Genomic DNA, 23,772 nt, shown 5'->3' with positions numbered 1-23,772 from the left:
TAAGAAACTAGGTAAGTGCTCAAGTTGACCTAATGTCACTTGAGTAAAAGATGTAATAATCAGCCGGAAACTGGTTAACTGCTACTCTCTCATGAATACATTTAACCTCTTGATCAGTGTGCAATATCTGCAATTATGTGGTACAATGGAAGGTACTCAGTATTTGGTCAGTTAAATTCAGAAGTGATGGTTGACTTTGTAATGCATGGAATAATTTCATAGTAATAATATACACTTGGCTGATGACAGATTCCTTTTTCTATCTGTTAGGCTGTCTATTTGAGCAAGGATGAAGGTAGTAAGAAACAAAATTGAATTATGAGATTGCCTGCTGTAAATGAGGGAGAAAAAATAGTGAGTTCAAGTTAAGTAAGAGAACTAACCTACATCTGGAGTTGGATCTCAGTGTATTTCATTATTCTCATAAAAACGTTCCAGTAAAAGCATATCTTGAACAAACTTTCCTAGGATGATGCTGTTTCTCCAGAAACCTGTAACTGTGAATAAATGTTTTTGGAATGCCTGTTATGTGTCCTCTACCTACTAAATATGGGATTGCAATGAGTGATCATTAGGAGAACATTGCCTTTTACTCCAGACTTCCTTACTTTGTTGATTTGTAATGGAACTTCTGTCCATAGAGATCCAAGACTTCAGTGAGGTAAACTATCTTCTGAATTAATTTAAATGTTGAAAAGCTTAACTATTGCTCTCTGCTGAAGGAGGGTGTTTATGTGAAGCAGCTGGACCATGTGTAGTGGAAAGTATTGAATCTTAGAGTGGAAGAAACAGCCAAAACACATTAAGAAGAACTATGCGTCCTTAAGAGAAAGTACATTAATATATTGTCTCGTTGAGAAGATAGTGCATTATTGCAAGTGTTGAGATTCAGTGCTTCTAAAAGGAAAACGGGGCATCAAAATAAAGGAGACTAGATGCATCATTGTTCAGAGTGATCTCAAAACAAGAACTTAAACCTAGCTAAAGTTTAGTAATTGTGGTTGGAATGGAGCTTGCCTATTACTGATCTCACTTGAGAATGAAACTTCTAAATGTCTAACAGGGATTATTCAGAATGTAATTGCTATTACTGTTTTGCCATGAGAATTTTTTTTAAGAATTTGTTTCCTTTTTCATATACAGAATCTGAAATATTCCACTGAGCTGATTGTTAGCAAAGCTTCAATTCAGAGGGTTTTTATTTGTTCTCTGAAAACATAGTGTGGCACTTCAAATTCTAAGACTAAAAATGGCATCGCTCCTGTATGTTTGATGTCAGGCTTTCTTTGGGGAGATATTGAGACAAAGAGTTCAGCAACTTTTGAAAAAAGGAAGAACATTTTGGTATGTTACCTCAGTTCTTGTTGAAAGGAGACCCATATGAGATACAGACTGTATTCATGATGTGCCTGTCTTTTCAGAAGGAAATTTCTTTCATGCTATTGTGTAATTATAGAAAACTTAGAAAATTGGAGGGCTGATTGCCTTGTTTGAATCGATGATCCAGCTATGCCTTTTGATGGAGTAAGAAGCATGGTGTTTGATGGAAAAGGCAAAATGGATGAAGCTGGCATATCTGTTGTGAATCATCCTCTCGTATATGTTCTGTCACTGAAAGAGAAGTTGATAAACTTACTTAAAAATTATTTGAAAAATTGGTTTGCTTCTGCAACAGTTATTTTTCTTCTAATATTTTCATGACTGATTTATTACCTAAGGTAGTAAATTAACCCTCCAAATTAGTGGTGAACCCAGAAACAAGTTGGTGCAAATAGGATTTTGTCCGGCAGGTGGCATGAAGACCCAGTGTGTCCCTGTGCTCTTCATGGAATGTGGCCATGCCTGCATGTGTAATTGTGACTGTTGGCAAGGTACATGTGCTTTCATGGGAAAAAGTAGTTTATTTTCAAGAACATTAAAATATAATTAACAGAATCAGTAGTATTTTCTTTTATTAAGAAACAGCAACAGTCAACCCTACTTCCCTAAGTGTAATAAATTGTTGCATCTATCTGCTAACCTGTGGTTTGCCATTTGTATAGGTTTATCAGCTCCAGAAAAAGAGAATTAGAGTTTTGCTAACTGAGGAATCTTGAGCTTTCTCTGCTTGTGATCTATGTTTTGAGTAATATACAGTGAGAATAATAATCTCTTAATGCATTCTTGGACCTGGTAGGTAGAGTGCATCTTGGACACACAGCAAGCCAGCCTGGCTTATCTGAATGTGTATTTGTGTAATGTGCTAAAGCGGAACACAAATTCAGTGGTGCTCTCTATCAGTCCATGCAGTGATTATTGCCCAAAAGTCTTTACTTCTGAAGCACGGAAGAGATGTAAATGGAGAAATGCACTTTTCTCTGTATGTGTGTGGGCAGGATTGTAATACTGAAGGAAGATAGAGGATAAAACTGGTGAGAACTCATGGTTTTATTGTCAGGCTAACAATGCCTTCTCAGTGCTGTAGCTGGGGACTCAGAGGTGCTTTGAAAACACTCGGCTGGTGGAACATGTCTGTTTTCTTCTGAGGAGTGGTAGTTATCATGTTGCACCCTGAAAGGGAGGTGTTGGTTTCACATGGAACACTTCTTCCATACTTTTTCTAAGCTCTTAGAAGGGACATTAGGCAAATATATACAGGAGCATAAATGGCTGTATAGATGAAATACTGTAGCCTTTTCACTTTGAATAATACAATATGTATTGCTCACAGTGTCTAAAATTGTATATGAATTACTGTGCTTGTTAGTAGTTAATGATGATGTTGTGTAGTTAACTTGATTCTGTTAAATTCATTAGTTTCTCAGAATTTGTATGTTAATAATTATTAATAAATTGGCTTTATCAATCTCAATTTTAGACAAGGCAACTTTAGCTCCTAACGCTCTAAAGTGTGAGAATTACTTTGCCTGTTTCTTAAAGTGATGTGCAAGTTCATATGGTATCACTGCATAGCTTCTATGGGTAAATTAAGTCTTAGAAAATAAATCATGAAAACTGAGTGGTGGATTGTCATTACCCCATTCAAGTAGTTTGTGATAAAGCTGGCCTATATTCCCTCATTGACTGAATATCTTAAATATGCTTTCCTGTTAATACTGAAACAACAACCTCTCCCGTGGTTGTATGAGAAAATTCTTGCAAAATATATTGCAGAGTTACAGCTCTGTCTGCTAGTCTAGATGTACAGGCTGAAAAGGTATCTGCTGCTTTGGGTGGATTTCAGTATCCCTTATCTTGGTGATGGTGTTAAGTGTTGCTGTGTCAATTTTTGCTGCTAATTTTGATGAAACATCTCCCTTCCAGTGCTGTAGCTAATTTCAGTGACAGTTCACAGATAATAGAGCTTCCAGAACTTGAAGGAGCAAGAGGCAGATGGATAGAGTTGTTTCCGTAACCCTTTTTTCCTCAGATAACATTAAAACCATTTCATTAAAGAAAACTCTTGAGTAGTGTAACAGTACAGAGTGATACTATAAGGTTTTGACTTACTTAAGATGGTTAGATGTTGATCTGTATAAAATTCTTTGAAGATAATCTTCATTTTGATTCACTTCCAGAATGATTGATAGAATCACATCTTCCATCTCCCCGTGATGCCATGAAGATTTTTGCCTTTTCTTTTATACCCCTGTTGCACCTTTTTACAACTTCTGTATTCTTAGTGCTTTTTGCCTGCATTCTTGGACTTGTTTCTCAAGCTAAGAGACTAAAGAGTTTAGAAGCTTCGTAGTTAGTGATCAGTGTGCCCCAGACCCCAAGGTCCTCTCCAGAACACATTCTGTAAACTAAGCTAGAACCATCCAGGGGAAGGTTCCTTGGGGAGGGGGTCTCACTCGAGCCTCTCATTGGGGAATCTTTGATAGATATGCTAATTAGTAAAACTTATAATGTTATACCTGATCTTTTGGGGCATATTTGGCAGAGTGCATTTCGATGCATATGACCTGGATGTGTGCACCTGAGGATCCTTAAAATAAATACCAAGGTAAAATTCCTTTTCCCCTTCTAACCGTGTATGACTCTTGATTTCAGGACCAGGAAAAGGCATCACCCGCACCATACGTAGCTTTTGCTTTCATGCTTCTGTGACATTACGTGATGATGATCTGGTATCCATTAAGATTTTGATGAAGTCCCTTTCCCCCACAACATTGTGGAATGACAGTATGGATTGTTTGGTGTGCATATATATGTATGGGACAGTTGAAAACTTCTGGGTGATACAGCTGTTTTTAGAGATTTTTTTGTGTGTGTGTATGTAATAGAAAGAAAATGTGCTGTGTCTGCATAGGGTGTTTGAAACTCAGTGTGAAATACTGGGGGCAAATTCCTTTAGGAACTGAAAACATTTTCTGGATACTACAGAACAAGAATGTGATCTATATTATTTCTTGATCATATGCAGAGTATGATTGTTTTGGTGTGGAACATAAAGGTGGCTCAATTTCTTTTATGACCATTCAGAAAAATAACCTTGAGCTCCTTTGTGGAATTGTAATGCTGTCTTCCCTTGACAGTTTATTCTTTAAACTATTACACAAGCACAGAATAACCTGGCTGGGAAGGGAGTCAAAAGGATCATTGAATCCAGCTCCTGGTCCTGTGCAGGACACCCCAAGATTCACACCATGTGCCTGACAGCATTGTCCAAATACTTCTTGAACTCTGCCAGGCTTGATGCTGTGACCACTTCCCTGGGGAGCCTCTTCCAGTGCCCAACCACCCTCTGGGTGAAGAAACTTTTTCTCTAATATCTGACCTAAACCTCCCTAACACATCTTCATGCCTTTTCCTCAAGTCGTGTCACTGGTCATGAGACTGAAGAGATTGGTACGTGCCCCACTCCTTCCTCTTTTGAGGACATTGTAGACTCTCCACTCAGTCCCCAGGCTGAACAGACCAAGTGACCTCAGCTGCTCTGGCTTCCCCTACAGATCCATTGCCATCTTTGTTGCCCTCCTTTGGACACTCTGTAATACTTTTTTTTTAACTCTGGCGCCCAAAGCTGCCCCCAGCACTGGAGGTGAGGCTGCCCCAGTGCAGAGCAGAGCAGGACAATCCCCTCCCTTGCCCGGCTGGCGATGCTGTGCCTGATGCCCCCCAGGACACGGGTGGCCCTCCTGGCTGCCAGGGCACTGCTGACTCATGTTCAACTTGCCATCCACCAGGACCCCCAGGTCCTTTACTGTAGGACTGCTCTGCATTCAAAACCACAAAAGCACTGTTTGCAGGAGTTTGTTTCAAAACTGTTATACCTACAACATCCAAGGGGACGTGCCCTGGTATGCTCTAATTGTTCTCTCTTCTCTAATATGCTTAGAGAAAGGCTGCATAAGAATTAATGTTAAACACTTCCAGGTATTTGTAGTTAGAGTTTGTCCACTTACCTTGACTTCTGAAATTATGGCAGTTGAAATATTTTAATTTTTCTCGTAAGTTAGTTGAACAGTTTATCAGTGGACAAAAATACAATTTTTTTACAAGATTAAAAGCTCCCTTTTTACCTGTGCTGGGAAAAAGTTCCTGTTATTTTGGATTGCAAGTTATCAGAATATAAGGCAATTATTTCACTGCTTGTTATCTATTCTAAGCATATGAATTTTCACATTTAGGAAGAAAATAATTATTTTTAAAACTCAGTGATGGTGGCTGGATGCTGTAGAGTATTTAAGGTATAGGAAATAGCCCTGACAGAGATAGATTTAGGGGCAGAGTACAAATGAGTTTTTTCATGGTGCATAATTAATATGATTTATCATATGCTACCACCATGTGTAGTATGAGAGTTGCAGCCACACATGGGATATGTGTATGCATAAAATTAAATTTAAATTAAATCTGCATTGTAAAACTCTAGTTACATATTCATATATAGTTTTGCATGCTTAGGTTTTATCTGGTTGATTGGCTGATTTCCGTAATTACAGTGATTTCTAAATTTTCTTGGTTTTGTCAATCAATATTATTTTCTAAGTCAAGCTATATGATTAATGCAGAAAAATGGCAGTTGAAAGAGAAGAAAAACTTCCTAAATTTGTGTAATTGTCCTGAAAACTATCTTCTACCATGTTTCTTTGCAGTTTAAATAAACATGGACTTAGCAGTATATATCTAAATTGATTCTGAAGCATCCTTCGCATTTAATCAGGTCAAATGCTTCATTTATAGGGGAGGAAAATTTTTGGCAAAATTTGAGGTTGATTACTGTAGTCCTAAAATAATTTTGCCTTCCCTGATGGGGGGGAGGAAAAAACAGTTTCTTTTTCATACACTATACATGTTTTATTTTGTGGTGCATGTACAACTGGAGTGTGCCTTTCTGCTACAAGTGACGTGAAGGAATCTGTGAGGCATTTTGCTGTATTTTGTATATATAAATATAAGGATAATTACATACAAAATGTTTCAAAGAGCATGGATTTTCCTTCTCAAATACAAATTCTTCCATACCATGGTCTTATCTACCATGGTTTTGATAGTGAATATAACTGAAATAATAATCTGAAAATAATGAAAGCCTCCAGAAAAAAACAGCAGGCTTTACCCATTTTTAAACACGAAGATGCACTTTTGGCAATAAATAAAGGGATTCATAAATTGTGAGAGAATTCAGTGGATGCTTGCTTTCTTTTATGCAAACCTCTGCCTTTCAGATCCTTTCAATACACCTTTATAAAATGCAGCACAAGCCTAGGAAAATGCCACTTCTAGAATTGACTGTGAACGCACTTCTCACTGAAAGATAGTTTTATACTTTTCTATTTGGGATTTATCTCATCTTCCACTGGAAGGCAGTCTTCTCTTTGTTTCATTCTTCTGCCTTCCAGTATTATTTAGTAGCTGTACCAAAGATCTTCAGCATATTGCAAAACTTGTGATACTTGCACTCTGTCTGTAGTTGATAGTTTCTTCATGCATGTACATCTGTGCTTTCTCTGCCTATAATCCTTTCTGTAAGTTGTCCTCCTGTGAAATTATAGCTGCTGTGATACTTGAGGTGTTTTGTTAGATCGTGGACTTCGCGCATCTGTGTCTCTCAGTGACACATTTCTTGATGGTACAACTTTCTTGTGCTGTTGTTCCAGTAATGACCTCTGACCTAGATGGCATAGGGTACTTTTAATTCATACATATACAGTTATATATAGTTAGATAGGTTGAAATGATGGTTGGACCAAAGGTAACTACACCTCAGTATTACTTCCTTTAATGAAACTGATAAAATTGAGCATTGAGAGATTTTGTATTTCAGTGATTAAAATAAAACTTGTGCAATTATGTATTTAGATTGGGTGTAAAAAATGCAGACAACCTTGCAGCTGAAACCTGCAAGTGTGTTGTGAGAGACGAATGGTAAGGTGTTGCCTCTGACCCTTGAAATGTGTCAGTCTTTGGTTAATTAGTTTTTGCCACCCTTACTGGAAGTGTGTAACAGCAGCATTTAAATCGTCATTCATTTTCCTGTGTCATTTTTGGAAACAGAAACACAGAAGAGATAGGATGTGAGGACACATGGATGTGAATGATTGGGATAGAGTTTTAAAGTGTTACAAGAAGAAAGAAGATGACACTTCGAAATGGAAAAGGGAAAACAGGAATATTGGGAGGAACCCATAGGAGATAATGTAACATTTTTCCCTTCGTTTCAAGCAGGTGAGAGATCTAGTCACTTTTCAGTTTAATTCTGTAAAGCAAAAAAGTTTTCACTGGGGTCAGCATGCTGCTTGAAGAGATGTTACTCTTGAAAAGTTAATTCAGGACGGATGAGTAATGTTTGTTACAGAGGAAGTCAGGATGGTTGCAAACCCCCTTCTGGCCTACAAATTTGTAAATCTATCAGCGTGTTTGATATTCCTTGTCTCCCTCTTGTGGAACTGGAATTTTGGTCAGTATGAGCATCTCCTTTCTTAACTAAAATACTGCTCTAATCCTGTCACTGAAGTCTGTGATGGCTAAGTTTTAAGCCGTTGACCGAATGTGATGGATGCAAGTGGAGCTGGAGACACAGAGGGATAGGGAAGGGGAAACATGTTTAGTTAATGTCAGTATGTAACTCAGATAAAAACTGTTTTTTTAGAATAATACAGTTGGGAGTACCAGAGAAATATAGCTTAATGGGAGTGCCGAAATAATATTTTTTTGATTGTAACAAGTGTAAAACAATAATGTTAATGCATTTCAGTCATATGAAGAAGAGTTGAGGGTTGGGGGCAGGGAATTCAGCAGCCTTTTCTTCTCTGTTCTTCAGATAAGCTGTTACTGCTCAGTGTTATCCTTTCTGCAATCCTTTTTTTTTTTTTTTTTTGATTCTAAATGCCTTTGCTCCTGGCAGGTTTTACTGCTATGGAATGTACATGGACTGCTTCTCAAAATGATGCAGTCTGACAGGAAATCAATATTTCTTTTTCATACTAGATTTAAGGGTGTGATTGTCATAGTTCTCATCTTAAGACTGTTAATGGGTGAATAGCTAATAGTATGGTGACAGCTTTTTGGGGGGAAAAAAAAAAAATCAATGGTTTGTTTAACCAGCAGCTTGGCAGATATGAAAACTCCACTACCGTTCCGCTCCTTAGAATCTGTGCTTTCAGACATAACCTTTAAGGATCTAGCACCTAGTTTTTGACGGAGACGGGTTTTCCTTGCACCATTCGGATCAGCTGAGCTGATGAGAGGCCCTCGGGCGACAAGCCCAAGGTCACAGCCGGACCTGCGGTGCCTGCACCCCTGAGACAACCCGTCCTCTCTCCGCGGGTTCTCCGCAGCCTCACATGGGAATCCCGTGGGGCGCGGCTTCTTACGCGGTGCCGTTATAGCACTACTGCAGTTCCACTCTGCAAGTAAACGAAAACTCGTTGTTCGTGGCTTTCGCGCCCCGAATAGCCCGGATCGCAGCCGGGGCGCGGCGGCGGCGCGGGCGCTGCGGGAGCGGCCGCCGGACTGCGCCCCGAAGTTGCCGGGGCGCGCACCTCGCGCGGTCACGTGCGGCGGCGGCGCCAATCGGCGCGGGCGTGATGTCAGCGCTCGGCTGCTGCGGGGATGCGGAGCGGGGTCCGGGCGGTCCGGCATGGCCAGGCGGCGCCGCGCGGCGTGAGGGCGGCGGAGCGCCGGCATGGACGAGCCGGGCATCCTGCGGAGGCGCGGGCTGCAGGTAGGGGCGGGGCGGGGCGCGGCGCCCGCGGGGCGGCCCGCGCTCCCCGCAGTTGGGAAGTTGCCCTCCTCACCTGCGGCGGGGCGCGGTGCCGGCGGGCACGGCCGCGGGGGGACACCTGTGGGCGGACGGGGCGCGGCGGCGACCGAGCTGCCCGGCGCGGGGGCGGGCTCCGGGCTCGTCCGCGGAGCCGGCGGTGCAGCCCGTTCCCGGGCGCTTCCCGGGGAGCCGCCGAGGCGGGAGCAGCGGCGGCGGCGCGGTTTTCCCCGCCAGCTGCGGTGCGGGCCGGGCAGTGGACGGGCATTACCGGGAGGGTGGAAGTTTGGCCGGCGCTCGGCGCTTCAGGCGGCTGCGGCGCACTTTGTTGAACGGCGGAGCGGGCGCGTCTTCCCGGGCGGCTTTGGGCTGACTTTTCGGCTGGCGTCCCTAAACTCTAGAAAACACCGTATCCCAAAGGGAGTGAGGGTTATTGCACAGTGTTGGTACCGTATATTGTTTGAACCCAAGACTCGAACCGTATGCCCTCTTAGGATAATGCATGAACCGCTCAAATAATTACATATGTACATATTTGTATACATATGTATATTGGTGGAGAGTGTATCAGTTAAAAACATGTGACTAGAGCCGAATAGAGGGTGTAGTTACTTTTTTAATATTTCACCAAAATGGAGCACCACCTCAAACTACATCATTACGGCCCATTGTTCAGAAAGCCCCTTTGCTCAAGTAGCTCTCAGCAATGAATGTACTTCCTTTCTTTTGTTTTCCTCCACATCTGCAATTTCAATGGGAGGAGGGTGAAAAAGAAAGCCTCCATACATTTGGGATCGTTATTCTTAAGTAATGTAAACCCCGATAAAGCAGTTAACATGCACTGAACTTGCACAGTTCTGAACTTTTTGGGACGACACCCTTTCTGATCAGTGCTTTCAACTTGGTGCTGATCCAGTGTGACAGTTCCTGTTAGACAGATGTACACAAGTAGAATCTATAGCACATGTTGTTATGGAGCATACAGAAGTCCTGGAATTCTCTTGGGCCTCTTAAAGAATCCGTTAGCTTTTCTTCAACTCCTTGTGTGATAACACGTGCCTGTGGAAAGCGAGTAACTTTCATAAAAAGATTTTGATACTTTAGTTGGTCCTTAAATCCTAAATATTTTCTATTAATTGATTGCCAAGTAGGAAGGAGAATCTCTGTTGCAGGCTGAGACTGTGGATGACAGCTTTTAAAGGATATAAAAGTTCCAAGAGGTAGATCTTCATAGTGAAACCGGATTTCCTTCTCTTAAACCTGCTCTAATCCATTTAGTAGTGTAAACCGGATTTCTGCCTTTTGACAAGAACTGAACAGCAGTCTGGTCTGATTAAGGGATAACTTAAGCCTCTGTGTTAAAGAGGTGTGTTGAGTTCTGCAGATGTTATTTTATTTTCTGTAACTTTAACAAAGCAATTTTGAATTAATACCAAAAATATTTCACAGAACTGCTTACAGTCACCTAAGAGTACTGAAAGCTATACAGTAAATAATTCCAGTACCAGAGAGGCATATTCACACTTGAAGTGCATGCAGTTTTTGGAGATGTGTACTTCGTGATTGTCCTTAGAATCTGGTCCTAGAGTGGAGAAAATCAGCCAGTGGTCAGAAGTGTTCAAGTTGACATGCTATCATTTAGAAGAAGAAGAAGATGGGAGGGGGAGAAATGCTGTTTACATTCAAGTTGTATTCATTAGACCTTTAAAGTGAATCCATCTTCATATAGTTCTCTTGCTCCCCTTATGTTCTTCCATTGCATTGTTTCTATCTTCATCTGCAGAAGAGAGACTGGTACGATGAACTTGTGAGCTAGAAAGCACATTTTGTGACAAGGGGTGTAGCTGCTGTTTAAGTTCTGTTAATAAATATTAAGTGTCTGAGTTGTGTGCTTTGCTGACCTTTTGATTTTATAGTACCTTCCAAAATAGTGACTTGGTTATTTTATAGTGGTAGTATATGTTTTTACTAAAAAATTAAATAACTCTTACTGTCTTTGTTTTCTGTGGGAGTAATCCATGTATTTTGTCTCTTCTTCTTTTTCGTATGTTATTGATACTCTCTTGTAAAGGTTATTGATTATATTCTGAAAGGGATTAACAAAAAAACCCCAAAAAATCAAAAAATCAGAACACCCCAAAAAACCTCACCATCAAAAAAGCCCCAAACAGAACCCCCCACAGCAAAACACTCCCCCCGCAATAGCAAAACAACAACCCCCAAAAAAACAATGGGGAAAAGGAAAAGGACATTTTCTGAGTGAAGACTGTTCTGAAATACCTGTGGTCTTCAATATAAAGTCAGATAATTTCATATGACTTTTTCAGTTCTCTTGGTTAGAAGTAGAAATGATAAAAGCAGGTAAATCTGCTTAAAGGCTGTGTGCTTTCTCAGGCAAAGGTGCATTTAAATTAAACCAAAGATAAAATGATAAATAGCATATGTGTAAATGAAAAGCCAAGTTGGTGTAACTTCTGGGGTTTTTTTTTCTATGTACACAATTTGCTTCAAAGCTTGATTTACAGGGCACACAAACCATTTCCTTTTAGACGGGAACCTGATGTAGTTGTGTTTAGTGCCTTGTACCATCGTGCTATGTTCAAAAAAAGCCAGGAAGCAGCTTGAATTGAATCTCAAAATATAAGCCTTAAGTAAATATGCAGACTTGGATAAATCTTGTTTTGGCTTGATATGTAAAAGATTTTTCTGTTGCTCAGGTTTCTGAGAGAAAATGAGCCTTTAATTTGTTGCAACCTGAATACATACATCTATTGAATCTTACTACAACCTCTTTCTTGTGTCCAGTTACTTATGTTGTTTGTATTCATAGAAGAAATAAGCATCTGAATCTGTAGTATGTGCTCCTTTTCAGTGATGAGATTCTGAAGGTTTAATTGCGAAGAACACTTTTTTTGGTAAGAAACCTCAGGATAAAATTGACCACTTCTTTCAACTTCTAAGTTTTTAAAGTGCAATTTTGTATGGATTGAAATAACAATTTCTTGAAAATAAATTTGAAAAAGGTGAAAACAGCTAATTACTTCTTGCACAATTTAATTACATTCTTAATTGCAGTCTGCTAACAGCCTGTGTTTGTAGTTGCTTGACCAAGCAGTGTACTTCATACTGCCTTAAACCAACAGCTCTGAACCCACACGATGGTGGGCAAAGGTAGCATGTATTTCCCTGAATCTGTAAGAAGGATATGGGAGTATAGGAGAAACCTTTCTGCCAGATGCAGCCAGCTTCAGTGATGCTTCCAGTGCCGATTAAGCATTCACTTTGTCAAACAGATGCTTTGGGCCTTCACTTTTCCTTTTGCTAATTTCACTTTGCCTCTGAGTGGCTGGTAAACAGTGTCTTGTAAATCTTCGGGTAATTACATGAGCTTTCTTAATTAGACTTACAGACAAATTGACCAACATCAGGGAAACCAGCTATACATGAAACCTCTCAAATGTCAAAGAAAATGCTGTGTTTATTTCTTTTCTTGTCTCTAGGTATATATACACAGCTCTTTTTTCAATGCTGGAAAATTTTCGTAGGGAATCTAATCCTTTAAATTCAGGATGACTGCGCTGCATTGTTTACAGCTATGTGATTAGAGCCAACATGGAAAATTCCACTTGAAAATCTCATACATGCATTGATTTGAGGGGGGAAGGGGGTGAGGTAAAAATAATTTAATCACAAAATTCAGACTTATTACTGTAGAAATGGAAGTAGGCAGTGTAAAGGGAAATGTGGTGTAAATGGAGAGGTGATATTTTTGTGGAATTGAGGAAATCAGTTTATACCAATTCCATATGTTTCTAGAAAACATGGCAAGGGGCACTGTAACCTTGACTACTCCTTTCTTCTCTCTTCAGTACAGAAAAACACTTCTTTTTGTAGATAGATGTTTTGAAATTTGGTACATAAATTGTCCAGACCTTTGCAAAAACTCAAACCTTATAGATTTTTCTAAGTCCTTGCTTATTGGCTCAACTGAAAATGCATTCTTAGAAATCAGAAAGAAAGGAAGGAACTTCATGGAAAAAATGGCTTTATTTGCAGCTCCTAAGCAGGTGACATTTCTTTGGAGTAGAAGGTTTAATGAAATCTTTCTGAAAAAATGAAAATTGACCTGTGAAGTAAAAGGGTCATCTTGGAAGCCACACTTTACAGCAGAGGAAAGGAAAGAAGTACACTGTAACCATCTCTTTTCTAAATGCAGTTCATGTTTGGGAATGTGTTTGTTGGGTCGTCTGCTGAGGAAAAAAATGATAAAAGTTGGAGAATATTAGTTGGAATTTGGCCTGGTGTCTGTTGCAAAGTGAAGAAAAAGGGGTGGAAAAGTCAATCTTACAGATCTGGTTTTGGAAAGGTTCTTAATTTTCATTGTTTTGAATACCGTATGTGTACATCGGTGATCTCTAGGCAAGAGAGACCTAATCTATTGTTTCTGCTGGTGTTTCTGTATTGGTGGAAATGGTTTGACAGTATCAAAGGGGAGTTGTGTAGTTATGTATCAGGTCTGATGTATCTCTCTGCCTCTCAATGGGTGTGTGGAAGAAAAAGTTTGTGGAGGGCATGGAACCAGAGAAGATTAAAAAAAAATAGTTGCAGTTTGCAGGTTCCAGTAGATTCAGATTAATCAGTTAAGAAGTAGACAGGATATAAGTCTTCCGGGTGTTGTATGGGAACAGCTGTGTGTCTGCACGCTGCATTCATCCGCTGCTTAGCAGTTGTGCCCAGTCCTGCCTAAATCGTACCACACTTGCAAGCTAAACTTCTCTACATTTACTAAAACCTAAAAAATTTGAAGTGATTGAGGTACTCAGAGCTACTTAAATTGTGATACTTGCTCTGTCATTTTATGAGTTTTTTACATGAGCAAAATACATAGATGTAAAATGCAAAAAACCCCCCAGATTTTGTATAACCGTGGTAATTTTTTTTTCCTGTATAGAGCCATATTTATTTTTGAGTCATTCTATACACTGTTATAGAAAACAGGGCATTTTAGGTAAAGAGGTGTGCAAGTTAGAATAGATGTTTTCTTGGCTTAAATAGTGATAGGCAGTGATAGCTACCTTTAGAAAGCAAAGGACCAGCCTTCCGAGAGAAGAGACACTGAGATAAGGAACATTTTTCCTCTCCTTCTTAGCTGTCACTTATGCAGGCCTAATAGAGTGTACAATCTCTTGATCAGTTAATTCACCTCTATTTTCCAGACATTCATGCATTGTTACATGTTTGTCAGGTCCTCTAAAATGCTTTGTGTCTGACATATTTTGCTGTTATTTGAGCTGTGAAAGCTTTTCTGAAAGGATTTTTTTTTTTTTTTTCTCCTCTGTCTTTTCTATATGTTGTGGACACTTATCCTGGAGTCCAATATCAAAAAAAGAAAAAAAATGAAAGGAGAGCCCCGTTCTGCATTCAGAGCTAAAATATTTGGCAAGGGGCCGAACTTGGTGTCTGTAGCCCATGTCACAGTTCTTACTAATACCTTCTGATAATTGTAGCAACATTTCTTGATAACGTCTACAATATGTCACAAATCTTGTTTTATATTGGATTTGGAAGGCAAAACATAAACTTAACATTTCTTTGTGTCAAATCCTTTGGTGAGCTCAGTGGTAGAATCTGTAATGATTTGAACTGATCTCAGTTGTGTTCTAAGGGTCATAAAATAAAGCGGCTTTGGCATCCTCTGTGTACTTGTTAGCTCCTGTTTCTGAGTCGCTTGGCTTATTTCCAAAATCTATTCGTGTGGGGTTTTTTTTTTTTATTTTTTTCTTTGCCTGTTTTGTTGGTAACAGTAGGAATAATAGCTGCGTGAAGGACAGTAGCTTATTAAACCAGGATTTTTGTTTTAAAGTTCTGTGAAATGTCCTTGGGTTGACAAATGGTTTTACTTACTTTGTCACAACTAATGAAACTAGTAATTGTCTGTATTTTCTTTTCAAATTTTTTTGTAAGATGCTTCCTTTGAGTTTGATGCAGTTTTGATTGTGATGCTTCTTCATGTGTCATATTTCTTACAATGATTTTAGGTTTGTTTTCACCAACTGATACACTACATTTGCTTTAAAAGTCAAAAGTTTTAGATTTGTTAAGTTAGCGGTTTTCTCAAAATTGCCCACAGGCTTTGAGATGCTATTAATTCGTTCTATTAGGTTGAAGCAATACTTGCTTCAAATTGCTTGTAACAGTACCAGTTATTCATTTGAACATTAAAATTACGTAAAAATCCATAAGTTATTGTTACGATCTCAAAGCAGAACACTCAATACTGCAATTTTGTAATTGTTTTTGGTCTTGTTTTCTTGGCTTTACTTTTTCGCCTATATGTGTGGCACTAACTTCTGCAACCCTAACTGTATTCTCTGTCGGATCCTTACTTCAGCCAGTGTAAATCAGAACAACATTGTTTCCTGTCAGCAACTCATGCTTTCTGTAATCTTATTCAATGACTTTGTCTCAGTTTCTAACTTGTGTTCCTCTTGGATTCCCTGTGCCTCTTCATTCAAGTCCCCCTTGATTTTAGGTCTAAAGTTTAGTGCTTCTCAGTGGCATACAACAGCTGGGATTAGAGACGAAAAGGATACTTGCACTCAGTGTCTGTGCCCTTGAGGAAAATCAAACTCTTCAGAGACTTTAGCAACTAAACTCCAGGTTTTTACAGTGCATGTTTTGTTTGGAGTACTTTGTCCTTTTTGAAATTCCTTTGTTTTGTATATATATGCTTGGCTTAGTTTCATAACACTTCCATGACATCTGGTTATCCTCCCCAACCAAGACACTATTTCAAAGCAATGGAAGGTGCACATTGAAAAGTATTACAAAATGGATGATTTTTTAAGCATTGCTATCAGAAGTAGGAGATCCAATTTAGCAGCAGTATATAAAAAATTCCATCCTTGTTTAGGTGCTGTAAAAGAAAATGTCGTAAGTTATCAAATTTGAAGAAAATGTTTTAGTAATCAAAGTTACAGTCTAATTAAACTAATAGATGGCCCTTGGTTAGAAGATGGTCTCGTGGTGATTGGTAGTTCCTGTTAGGAAACAATATGTGTTTTTCTGAATTTCACTTTCAGCTGTCTGGAGCCTGGAAATAGTTCAGAGTATCTTCACTGCAGAATTGACTGAAGTGCATTGATATGTTTTGTGGAGATAACGTCATGTTACAATTCTTCTGATTGTATTTTAGCCCTAGAATGCTACACCTTGAAGTGTGCATGTTTTTGCACATGTTTTTTGTATTTGAATATTCTTGGTATTCTCTATAGATAAGTAATGCTATATCAAATACAGAAGCATATCTGAAGATGTTTTTCAGCTAATGTAGAGTCCTCTCTTGTCCACAGTGTAACTTTCTCTATGTGAAAAGTAAGGAAGACGTGCTAAAAAGTGTTATGAAGTGTGTGCTGGCTTTAACTTCTGTTCTGAGTTCTTTTGATGTGAAAAGGGGTTTTTTTACGTATTTTACCACTTTGCTTTAAATTATGCCACAAGAAGAATACCATTTCAGTTGCTCTAAAAAAGCCCAGTTGTACACAAGTTGTGCAGATACATTAGGGGAATTTAGCAGTCAGAATTTGTGTGCAGAAGAACCTGGAAGTATTCCCCAAACTCATGTTTTCTGAATACAACACTCACAGGCACAACTGGAAAATTTAGGTTATGAGTGGAAAATTGATTTTAGGACTTCAGTGCCGCTTGGGAACACAGCTTTCTAGTTTTAAATTACTTCAAATTTTTTGAGATTTTAGTAAATGTTGAGAAGTGCAATAAAGGAAGGAATAATATAAATGAAAAATTAGAGCAAATGTTTATGATGAGGGTTAGAGCTACATTTCATGTTACTCTGATTCTATATTCATGTGCTGTTCTCTTGCAGTTCTTCAAGACAGAGTAGTGTCTTTGTGTTTGAACATAAAAGATTATCACAGTTTATTTGGTGTAAGCAAAGTCTAATAATGCGCCATACTTGATCAGTATCAAGTATGGTGTATTATTATTATACTGACAATGATAAATAGAAGGCTTTAACATTCAAACATTTATAGTGTTTTCATATTTGTCACTTTTGCCATGAGTATTTGCTCCTGTCTGGAAGCAACAGTTCAAAATTGTTCTTAGGTAAGGGTGGCCAAAATCTACAAATTTTTTGGGTTGGTTGGCAACAGAGAAGATCTGAGGTAGGGAGTATCATGTTTATGACTTGAGGAGGGGCTGTTACTGCATTTACATGCTTTGTTTTGTGATTGTGATAAGACATTTAGTCGTTAACAAATGTATTTGTAAGAGATGGCTGCAAAGACCTCATTGTATTTGACCCTGATCATCTGAAGAGACCAGTGCTTGCTAAACTGAAGCAGCATCTTGACTGACTGTTGTTTCAGTTTAATTTCCCAAATAGTAGTTGTCTTTCTTGTCCATGCTCTTAGGACCCTGCATAGCTTTACCCCTCATATTTCCACATAGATTTTTTTCATGAGTCTTTGGAATTGTTTTATGTTGCATGCGATTTGTCTTACCACTAATGCCAACTTTGTTTTTCTTCTTTTTATCTTCCGGCTTTCTTACATTCTCCTTATGATCGCAGCAAAATGCTAGTCTTATCTGATTGAGATTTCAGCTCAGGACTTGCATATTTTTGAGCATTTGTGACAAGACTTTGGGAAAACTGATTTTGTCTCATTTTTTATGGTGTTCAGGGGTTTTAGAATAGAATCACAAGAGAACAACCACCTTTTTTGTGTGTGCATTTTGTTTTCTCCATTTCTGTTCCTGTGTATTTATTTGTGTGTGTTTAGGGCTGATGTCTTTTAGTAGTTTCTGTAGCACGTTATGCCCCTTCCTTTATTTTAACAATAAGAATGGAACCTTCCAGTTAGTGTTTTAGCACTGCTGCAAAACACAGTAGTGTATGCTTTTTGATTGCCTGTTCACCCTAAAGACACCTTCAATTATTTCAATATAATTTCTTTTTGATGTGGAGTCTATCTGACAAATCAATACTAACCTCTTCTGATGCTGAATCTAGTAATGCTGGTCCGGCTTACAGGTTCATGATGTGTGTTTTCCTGTCTTAAGGCTCTCAGGAGATACATGGAGAAGATTCAGTCACTTTTAAATGGATGAGTTTCTGCAAAGGAACTAGTCTAGAAAAAAGATCTTATTTAAAGCGCCCATTTTTCATGTGTCTTCTCTCTAGTACCATTGAGGAAGTAATCAATGAGGATCCTGTCAGAAATTAGTTCTTGCCCTTTTCTCCTGCAAAATGGCCCAGTGTTGTTTGTTTAAATGCTGTAATGATTGTCTACGTAGAAGCAGATGTGATTAGGGAGAAGAGGGTAGTGCCATAACTAGGAGTGTTAATGGGAGAGTGTCTGGCACACTGATGTGTTAGACTGCCAGGCAATTTCAGCACACATGGTAGTTACACATTTTTGTTACCCAGAATTTAACATCTATGGCTGTGCTGCAAGAATGGGATACAGGAAGTTGCCTGAGATGAGTATTTCCTCTGCCAGTACTTTCTGTTGCTAACAGCTTAATTGATGCAAGATTCAGTCCTGGCCTTTGGTTTGTGTTCTATTTAGGAGATAACTTTCAAGGGTTTGTTTTCTTACTGTTCAAAATTGAAACTACACGTGTTGCTTTTTATTGACGTGATTTTTTGCCTTGGCGGTAAGGATTGTCAGATGTACCATGATGTGACATTGTTTGTCAAATAACTGACAACTTGCAACTTTTTAAAAATTCCGTAACTACGTAGAAATCTTTGTTGCTTAACTGTGCTTTTTCTTTGCTGTGAGATGCCTCTGAAGCAGAAAGAGCTTTCCTGATCAGCCTGTAGAGCTTGGCGCAGAGCCTAGTTAAGTATTACACTGAAATTCTAAATTTGGGGTGATGGGGATCGGCAAGAAATGAACATCTTACTAGTTTAAAACCAAGCCAAACCAACACCCCCCCCCCCCTCCCCCCCAATCGCAAAACATTTCACACTTCCTTGAATCTAAAGCTGAGAGGGAAGAACTGTGTATTACAATTTATAACTTGGTCCTGCCCCCACACTTGGCACACTGAATTGCCTACTGTCAATTGCTCAGTTTTACAAAAATAAGTAATTTGAATTCAGTGTACTTTGAAGTCATGGAGACTGTGATGCAGGAATATGCTACGTTGTTTGTTACCTCTTGCACCAGCACAAGGGCTTGCATACATTTTTGGCTTACACTATATTGTCAGAAAGGTAAGTTCCAAGCTTCTGAACATTTGCTGGAGTTGTTCGTCTGTGCCTAAATTGATCCTCATAGTTTTGTCATCAATCTGTTGCATTATTTGCATGTCACCTTGAGTGATTCAGTTTTTCCACACTGTATATCCTTCAAGTGTTGGTGAGTTTTCAGTATCACGTCATGTAAGCAGAGTAGGTTTTGCTATCTAGTTTTGTGAGTTTTTGTGGGAACAGAATGTGTGCAACCTCCCTCCCTCTCTGCACGTCTCTGCTACCTCTATCTCTTATGAAGTATAAAATTATTTCAATCAGTTAAATTAATCTTTATGAGAAAAAGGCCCCCAGTGCCTGCAAAGACTACTTTTTTCCCTTCTTCTTAATTATGAAAAGCTGATTAACCAATCTGCACCTGTAATACTGAAAATTTGAAACTAATTTACCTTTTGAGTCTCCCTAGATGTTTTGTTTTTTCCTCCTTCCTAGTGTCATATTATCGTTGACACAGGAATAGCATTTCATTATCGCTTTGGTAAGTTGAAACACAGAGGAGTTTATTTGTACAAGACTGCAAGGCTACTGGTGACCTTAAATTTACTGATTGGGGCTTGTTACCATGAACTCATAACCATATAACAGATAGAATGTAATAGAATAAAACAAAGATGTCAAAGTTTTATCTGCTAATACAGTTCAAGCACAAAGTATGAAATGATTGTAACATCTGGACGGACCTTGTCTAATCACCAGTAGCTTCTACCAAGCAGATACCTGATAGAGATGGCCTCACAGATCTGTTCAGCAGGTAACCAGTGCCAGGAAGCTGTGCATAGGAAGAAATGCTAATGCTGATGTAGCATGCTGACTTTCAGAGTGGTGTCATATAATTAATAAAAACGTAGCTGGGTAATATGGTGAATTAGTGTTGCAATTATGCTATTGAAGGTTTTAGTAATGTGAAATGACTTGATTCTGTAGCTATCCCACAATATTTACTGCTTCCTTTGCTACATCCTAAAACTATTGAGCAATCGGAAATTGAATGGTGTTTTTTGTTGGTGGTATCTTGGCCCCTTTGAGGCAAGAAGGAAAGAGAAAAATCAGACCAAACACATCGCATTCTAAACCATCATTTTTGTTTCTAATTTTCTTATTTGCTTTGTCTTTTGTTGTATTTTTGCTGTACTCTCACAGCTGTATTTACATAGCCCTCCTAAATAGATGAATGATAACAGAGTAGCATTTTAACTTTGTTTTACATTGCAGTAAAAAGAAAGAAGAAAGGAATCTTCAGAACATTAGAACATATACAGTGTAGTGGTTTGGTACTTGAATAGAACAGCTGCATCTAGAGTGAGACTGTGGAACAGGAGGTAGATTGCCACGTGTAAAGAAAAGTAACAAAAAGTTAAGATACAGTCTTAGCTATGACAGCAGGCCTTGGCCACAAGCTTTGCTGTAGCTTTTGCTAAACTCAGATGCCAGGGTACTCAGGCTGTGCTGTTGGACACTTAAGGATGTGGCAGGGACTTGAGTCTTGGGCGCAGATGTATTTTGAGATAGCCAAGGGCTAGTCTTGGGGGAGGAAGCACGTTTAGATAGATCATGGTTTGAGGGTGTGTGTAAGGAGGTATTCTTCAGTATGACACTCATTAATGTAAAAGCATTGAAATAGCCTCATCGGCATTAGGATTTGCCCAGCTTGATGTGGATGGAGTTGTTGCTGTGAATTATTTTTCCTTCAGTGCTAAATATTTGCAGATCTGTCAGGGACCAGCTGTGGTGAATTCAACTCCTCTGTGTGGAATTTCTGCCACTTTTTTCAGATCCTGGTCTGGCAGCTAATAAAAATGGAGAGGGAAAAAAAGGGCTCTGTGGCCACTTCAGTCTGGAGGTAGAAATCTCTTCAGATAAGACCACGTGCTTGTGTCACTTGCTGTTCTCACTTGCTTGTCTCTTGATACTGCCATTTTCATGAGAACAGCCAAACAGTAAATGGTAGCTGCTCTTTATGGAGCTTTTGGTATCAGTATTAAAGCTTGTACATTGTTGAATTAGCTACCAGCCTCTGAAGCCAAAAAAATGTATTTTCTCCTCACAGCTGTTCTTAGGCTTCTGTGACTTCAGAAATAAACTATGTAATACACACAATACTTATTGCCTTGTCTGTGATGCTTTTTTTTTTTTGTGGGGTGTGTGTTTTTGGTTTTATGTGTTTGTTTTTTTTTCCCCCCCCCCAAGGTGTGAGTTTCCCACAAGATTATTTCTTGGATTACTCGCCTGTTGTAGCGGGTTGGGTTTGTAACCTCATCTTCATCTTTAGGACTATCTCTGGGAGCATCTCTAGGAACTGAGGTTTTCTCCTTTTCCATTTGGAGCAAAAGTCCTCATCACTTCCATCTCTCCCTGTTCAAACTTCTCATGAAATTACAGCTGCGTCAGCATCTGCCTATCTCAGTGCAGGTGCTTTTGCTCACAAGCACGAGTTGAACACTCCGCCCCCCCATATCTTCATGAAATTACAATGGGTACTCTGATATATCATAGCTTCACAACAGAATCTCAGCTTTAAGCATCTCCTCTTTCTCTTCCCTCGGGTTTTCAGCTCTTCACAGCACTAAAAGGGTTAATCTCACCTAGGCCTTGCAGCTGGAATGTTGCTTATCACTGTCGGTCACATGAGCTCTGCGGACAGCGGTGCAGCTTTAGCTGATCTTGGCCACACTTGAGAGGGGGGGAGCCGAGCCGCTCCGGCTCCGGCTGCACATAGCGGGGCTGTGGGGGGGTTCCACGGGTGGAACAGGGCCCATCAGCTCCAGGATGGCCGTGGCCTGGCCCAGCCTGGCCTGAGCAGGGCCTGGGCCAGGCCTGCCAGCCCCTGCATGGGGCCCGCAGCCACCTGTCCCAGTGCCGGAAACGAGACAGAGAGGCTCTGCCTCGGAGTTTCCTATTCTTAAGTGTGCATCACAGAGGCGGTCGCAATTTTAAGTGGCTTAAAGAATTGTCCGTATTCAAATTGGCCAGCTGACAGGTTCTGTCAGGTCACAGAGGAAGCTGTAAGCACTCCTTTTCAAGAGCATCACTTCCGAGACTATGCTAGCTAACCCATGACACCTGTTAAATGAAATAAATTTCTGTCTCTTTCTGCTCTCATGCCAATTTTCTACATGCCATCTAACTAAAATACCTTACCACAGAATTATTTAGGATCCTTCAGTTTTTCCTTTAGCTGTCCTTGTTGATGTGAATCATGTTGGCCTTTGCAAGGAGATAGTTTTCTGACTGTAGTTTTATTATATCAACTTATAGTTGCAACTAACTGATTGCTCTCTAAAGGGCATTCAGCCTTCAAGGGTATCATGGATCCACTGTATGTGCTTTACTGGTAATAGGGCATCCACTCTGAATGCATAGTCTTTTCAGTGTGTAGATGATTTTTAAAAATTTTTTTTCTTTTTATTTTTTGCTTTTCAAGTGAAAGATTGCTGTTTCTCTGTGACATTGACCTTGGTTTGTCTGCCCTTAATAGACAGTCCTGTATGGAACAGTACCTACAGCTGACTTTGGCAGAAGGTTTCTGTTTTTATCAGCTGAAATGCAATACTGAGGAACATGATGGTCTGGTGCAAAACCTGTATGCATACGGTCTAATATCTCCAAAGGCCTAAAATACTCTATATTGAACTTTCCCATAGTGACAGAACTGGCTTCTTTGGAGCTTTTTCAATCTCTTACTGATCTCAGTTGAACCTTCACATGTCCTGATGGTAAACTTTCATCTCTACGTGGTGGGACAGTATTTCATCAAGTCTACCCATCTGATTATTTTGGGCTAGAAAATGAACTGTTAATATATCCTGATTTAGAATGTTGTACTGCTGCATCAGCATGGGTGGTGTCATTGAAGGCACAACCCACATAAACGTTTAATAGTCTGAACTCTGACTTTCCTTTGTCATAGGAGTAATCACATCAATATAGGTATACATTTTTGCTCCCAAAATGGTATTGGTACTGTATTGGGATTTTTCCATGTGTTAGCTGTGTTTGTCCCAGCTCTCAATTGCTTCTGAAATGTATTCTGAAGGAGAGACAGGAAAGAAAGAAAAATGCCAGTAAGAGAAGAAGAATTCTAAGTTTCTCAGTTAAGTAAAGGATCCCATGTTAAATTGGTTAATAATATGGGAGAAGGTAGGGCCTCTGAAGATCAGCACTTTCTTTTGCTAGCTAATGTCCTGATTATTCTGACTACCATTGTTTCCAAGCTGTGATAGAAAGGAGACCCTTTTCAAGCATCCATTGTTAATATTAAATTTTATGTTAGATTATAATAGGAAGGGCATTGGGAAATTTTAAG

At 39.4% G+C, this 23,772-nt stretch overlaps 1 protein-coding gene across 5 annotated transcripts in view; it reads left to right on the top strand.

Annotated features, from left to right (window-relative positions):
• The window catches only part of MAST4 (microtubule associated serine/threonine kinase family member 4), a 286,598-nt gene that overhangs the window by 88,483 nt on the left and 174,343 nt on the right, over positions 1–23,772 (top strand). The window contains exon 1 of one of the 5 annotated variants that reach the window (XM_039566716.1): positions 9,098–9,151. The exons of the other annotated variants lie outside the window; for them this stretch is intronic. Coding sequence (XP_039422650.1) covers positions 9,113–9,151 — 39 coding nt within the window. The 5' untranslated portion in view covers positions 9,098–9,112. Of the gene's footprint in view, positions 1–9,097; positions 9,152–23,772 lie in introns of those variants that run through there. 5 annotated transcript variants of the gene reach the window in all.

The sequence above is a fragment of the Corvus cornix genome, chromosome Z (genome assembly GCF_000738735.6).
Source record: "Corvus cornix cornix isolate S_Up_H32 chromosome Z, ASM73873v5, whole genome shotgun sequence".
NCBI classification, from domain to species: domain Eukaryota; kingdom Metazoa; phylum Chordata; class Aves; order Passeriformes; family Corvidae; genus Corvus; species Corvus cornix.
Note: the sequence above shows the minus strand (reverse complement) of the source record. Positions and strands in the feature narration are given on the sequence as shown.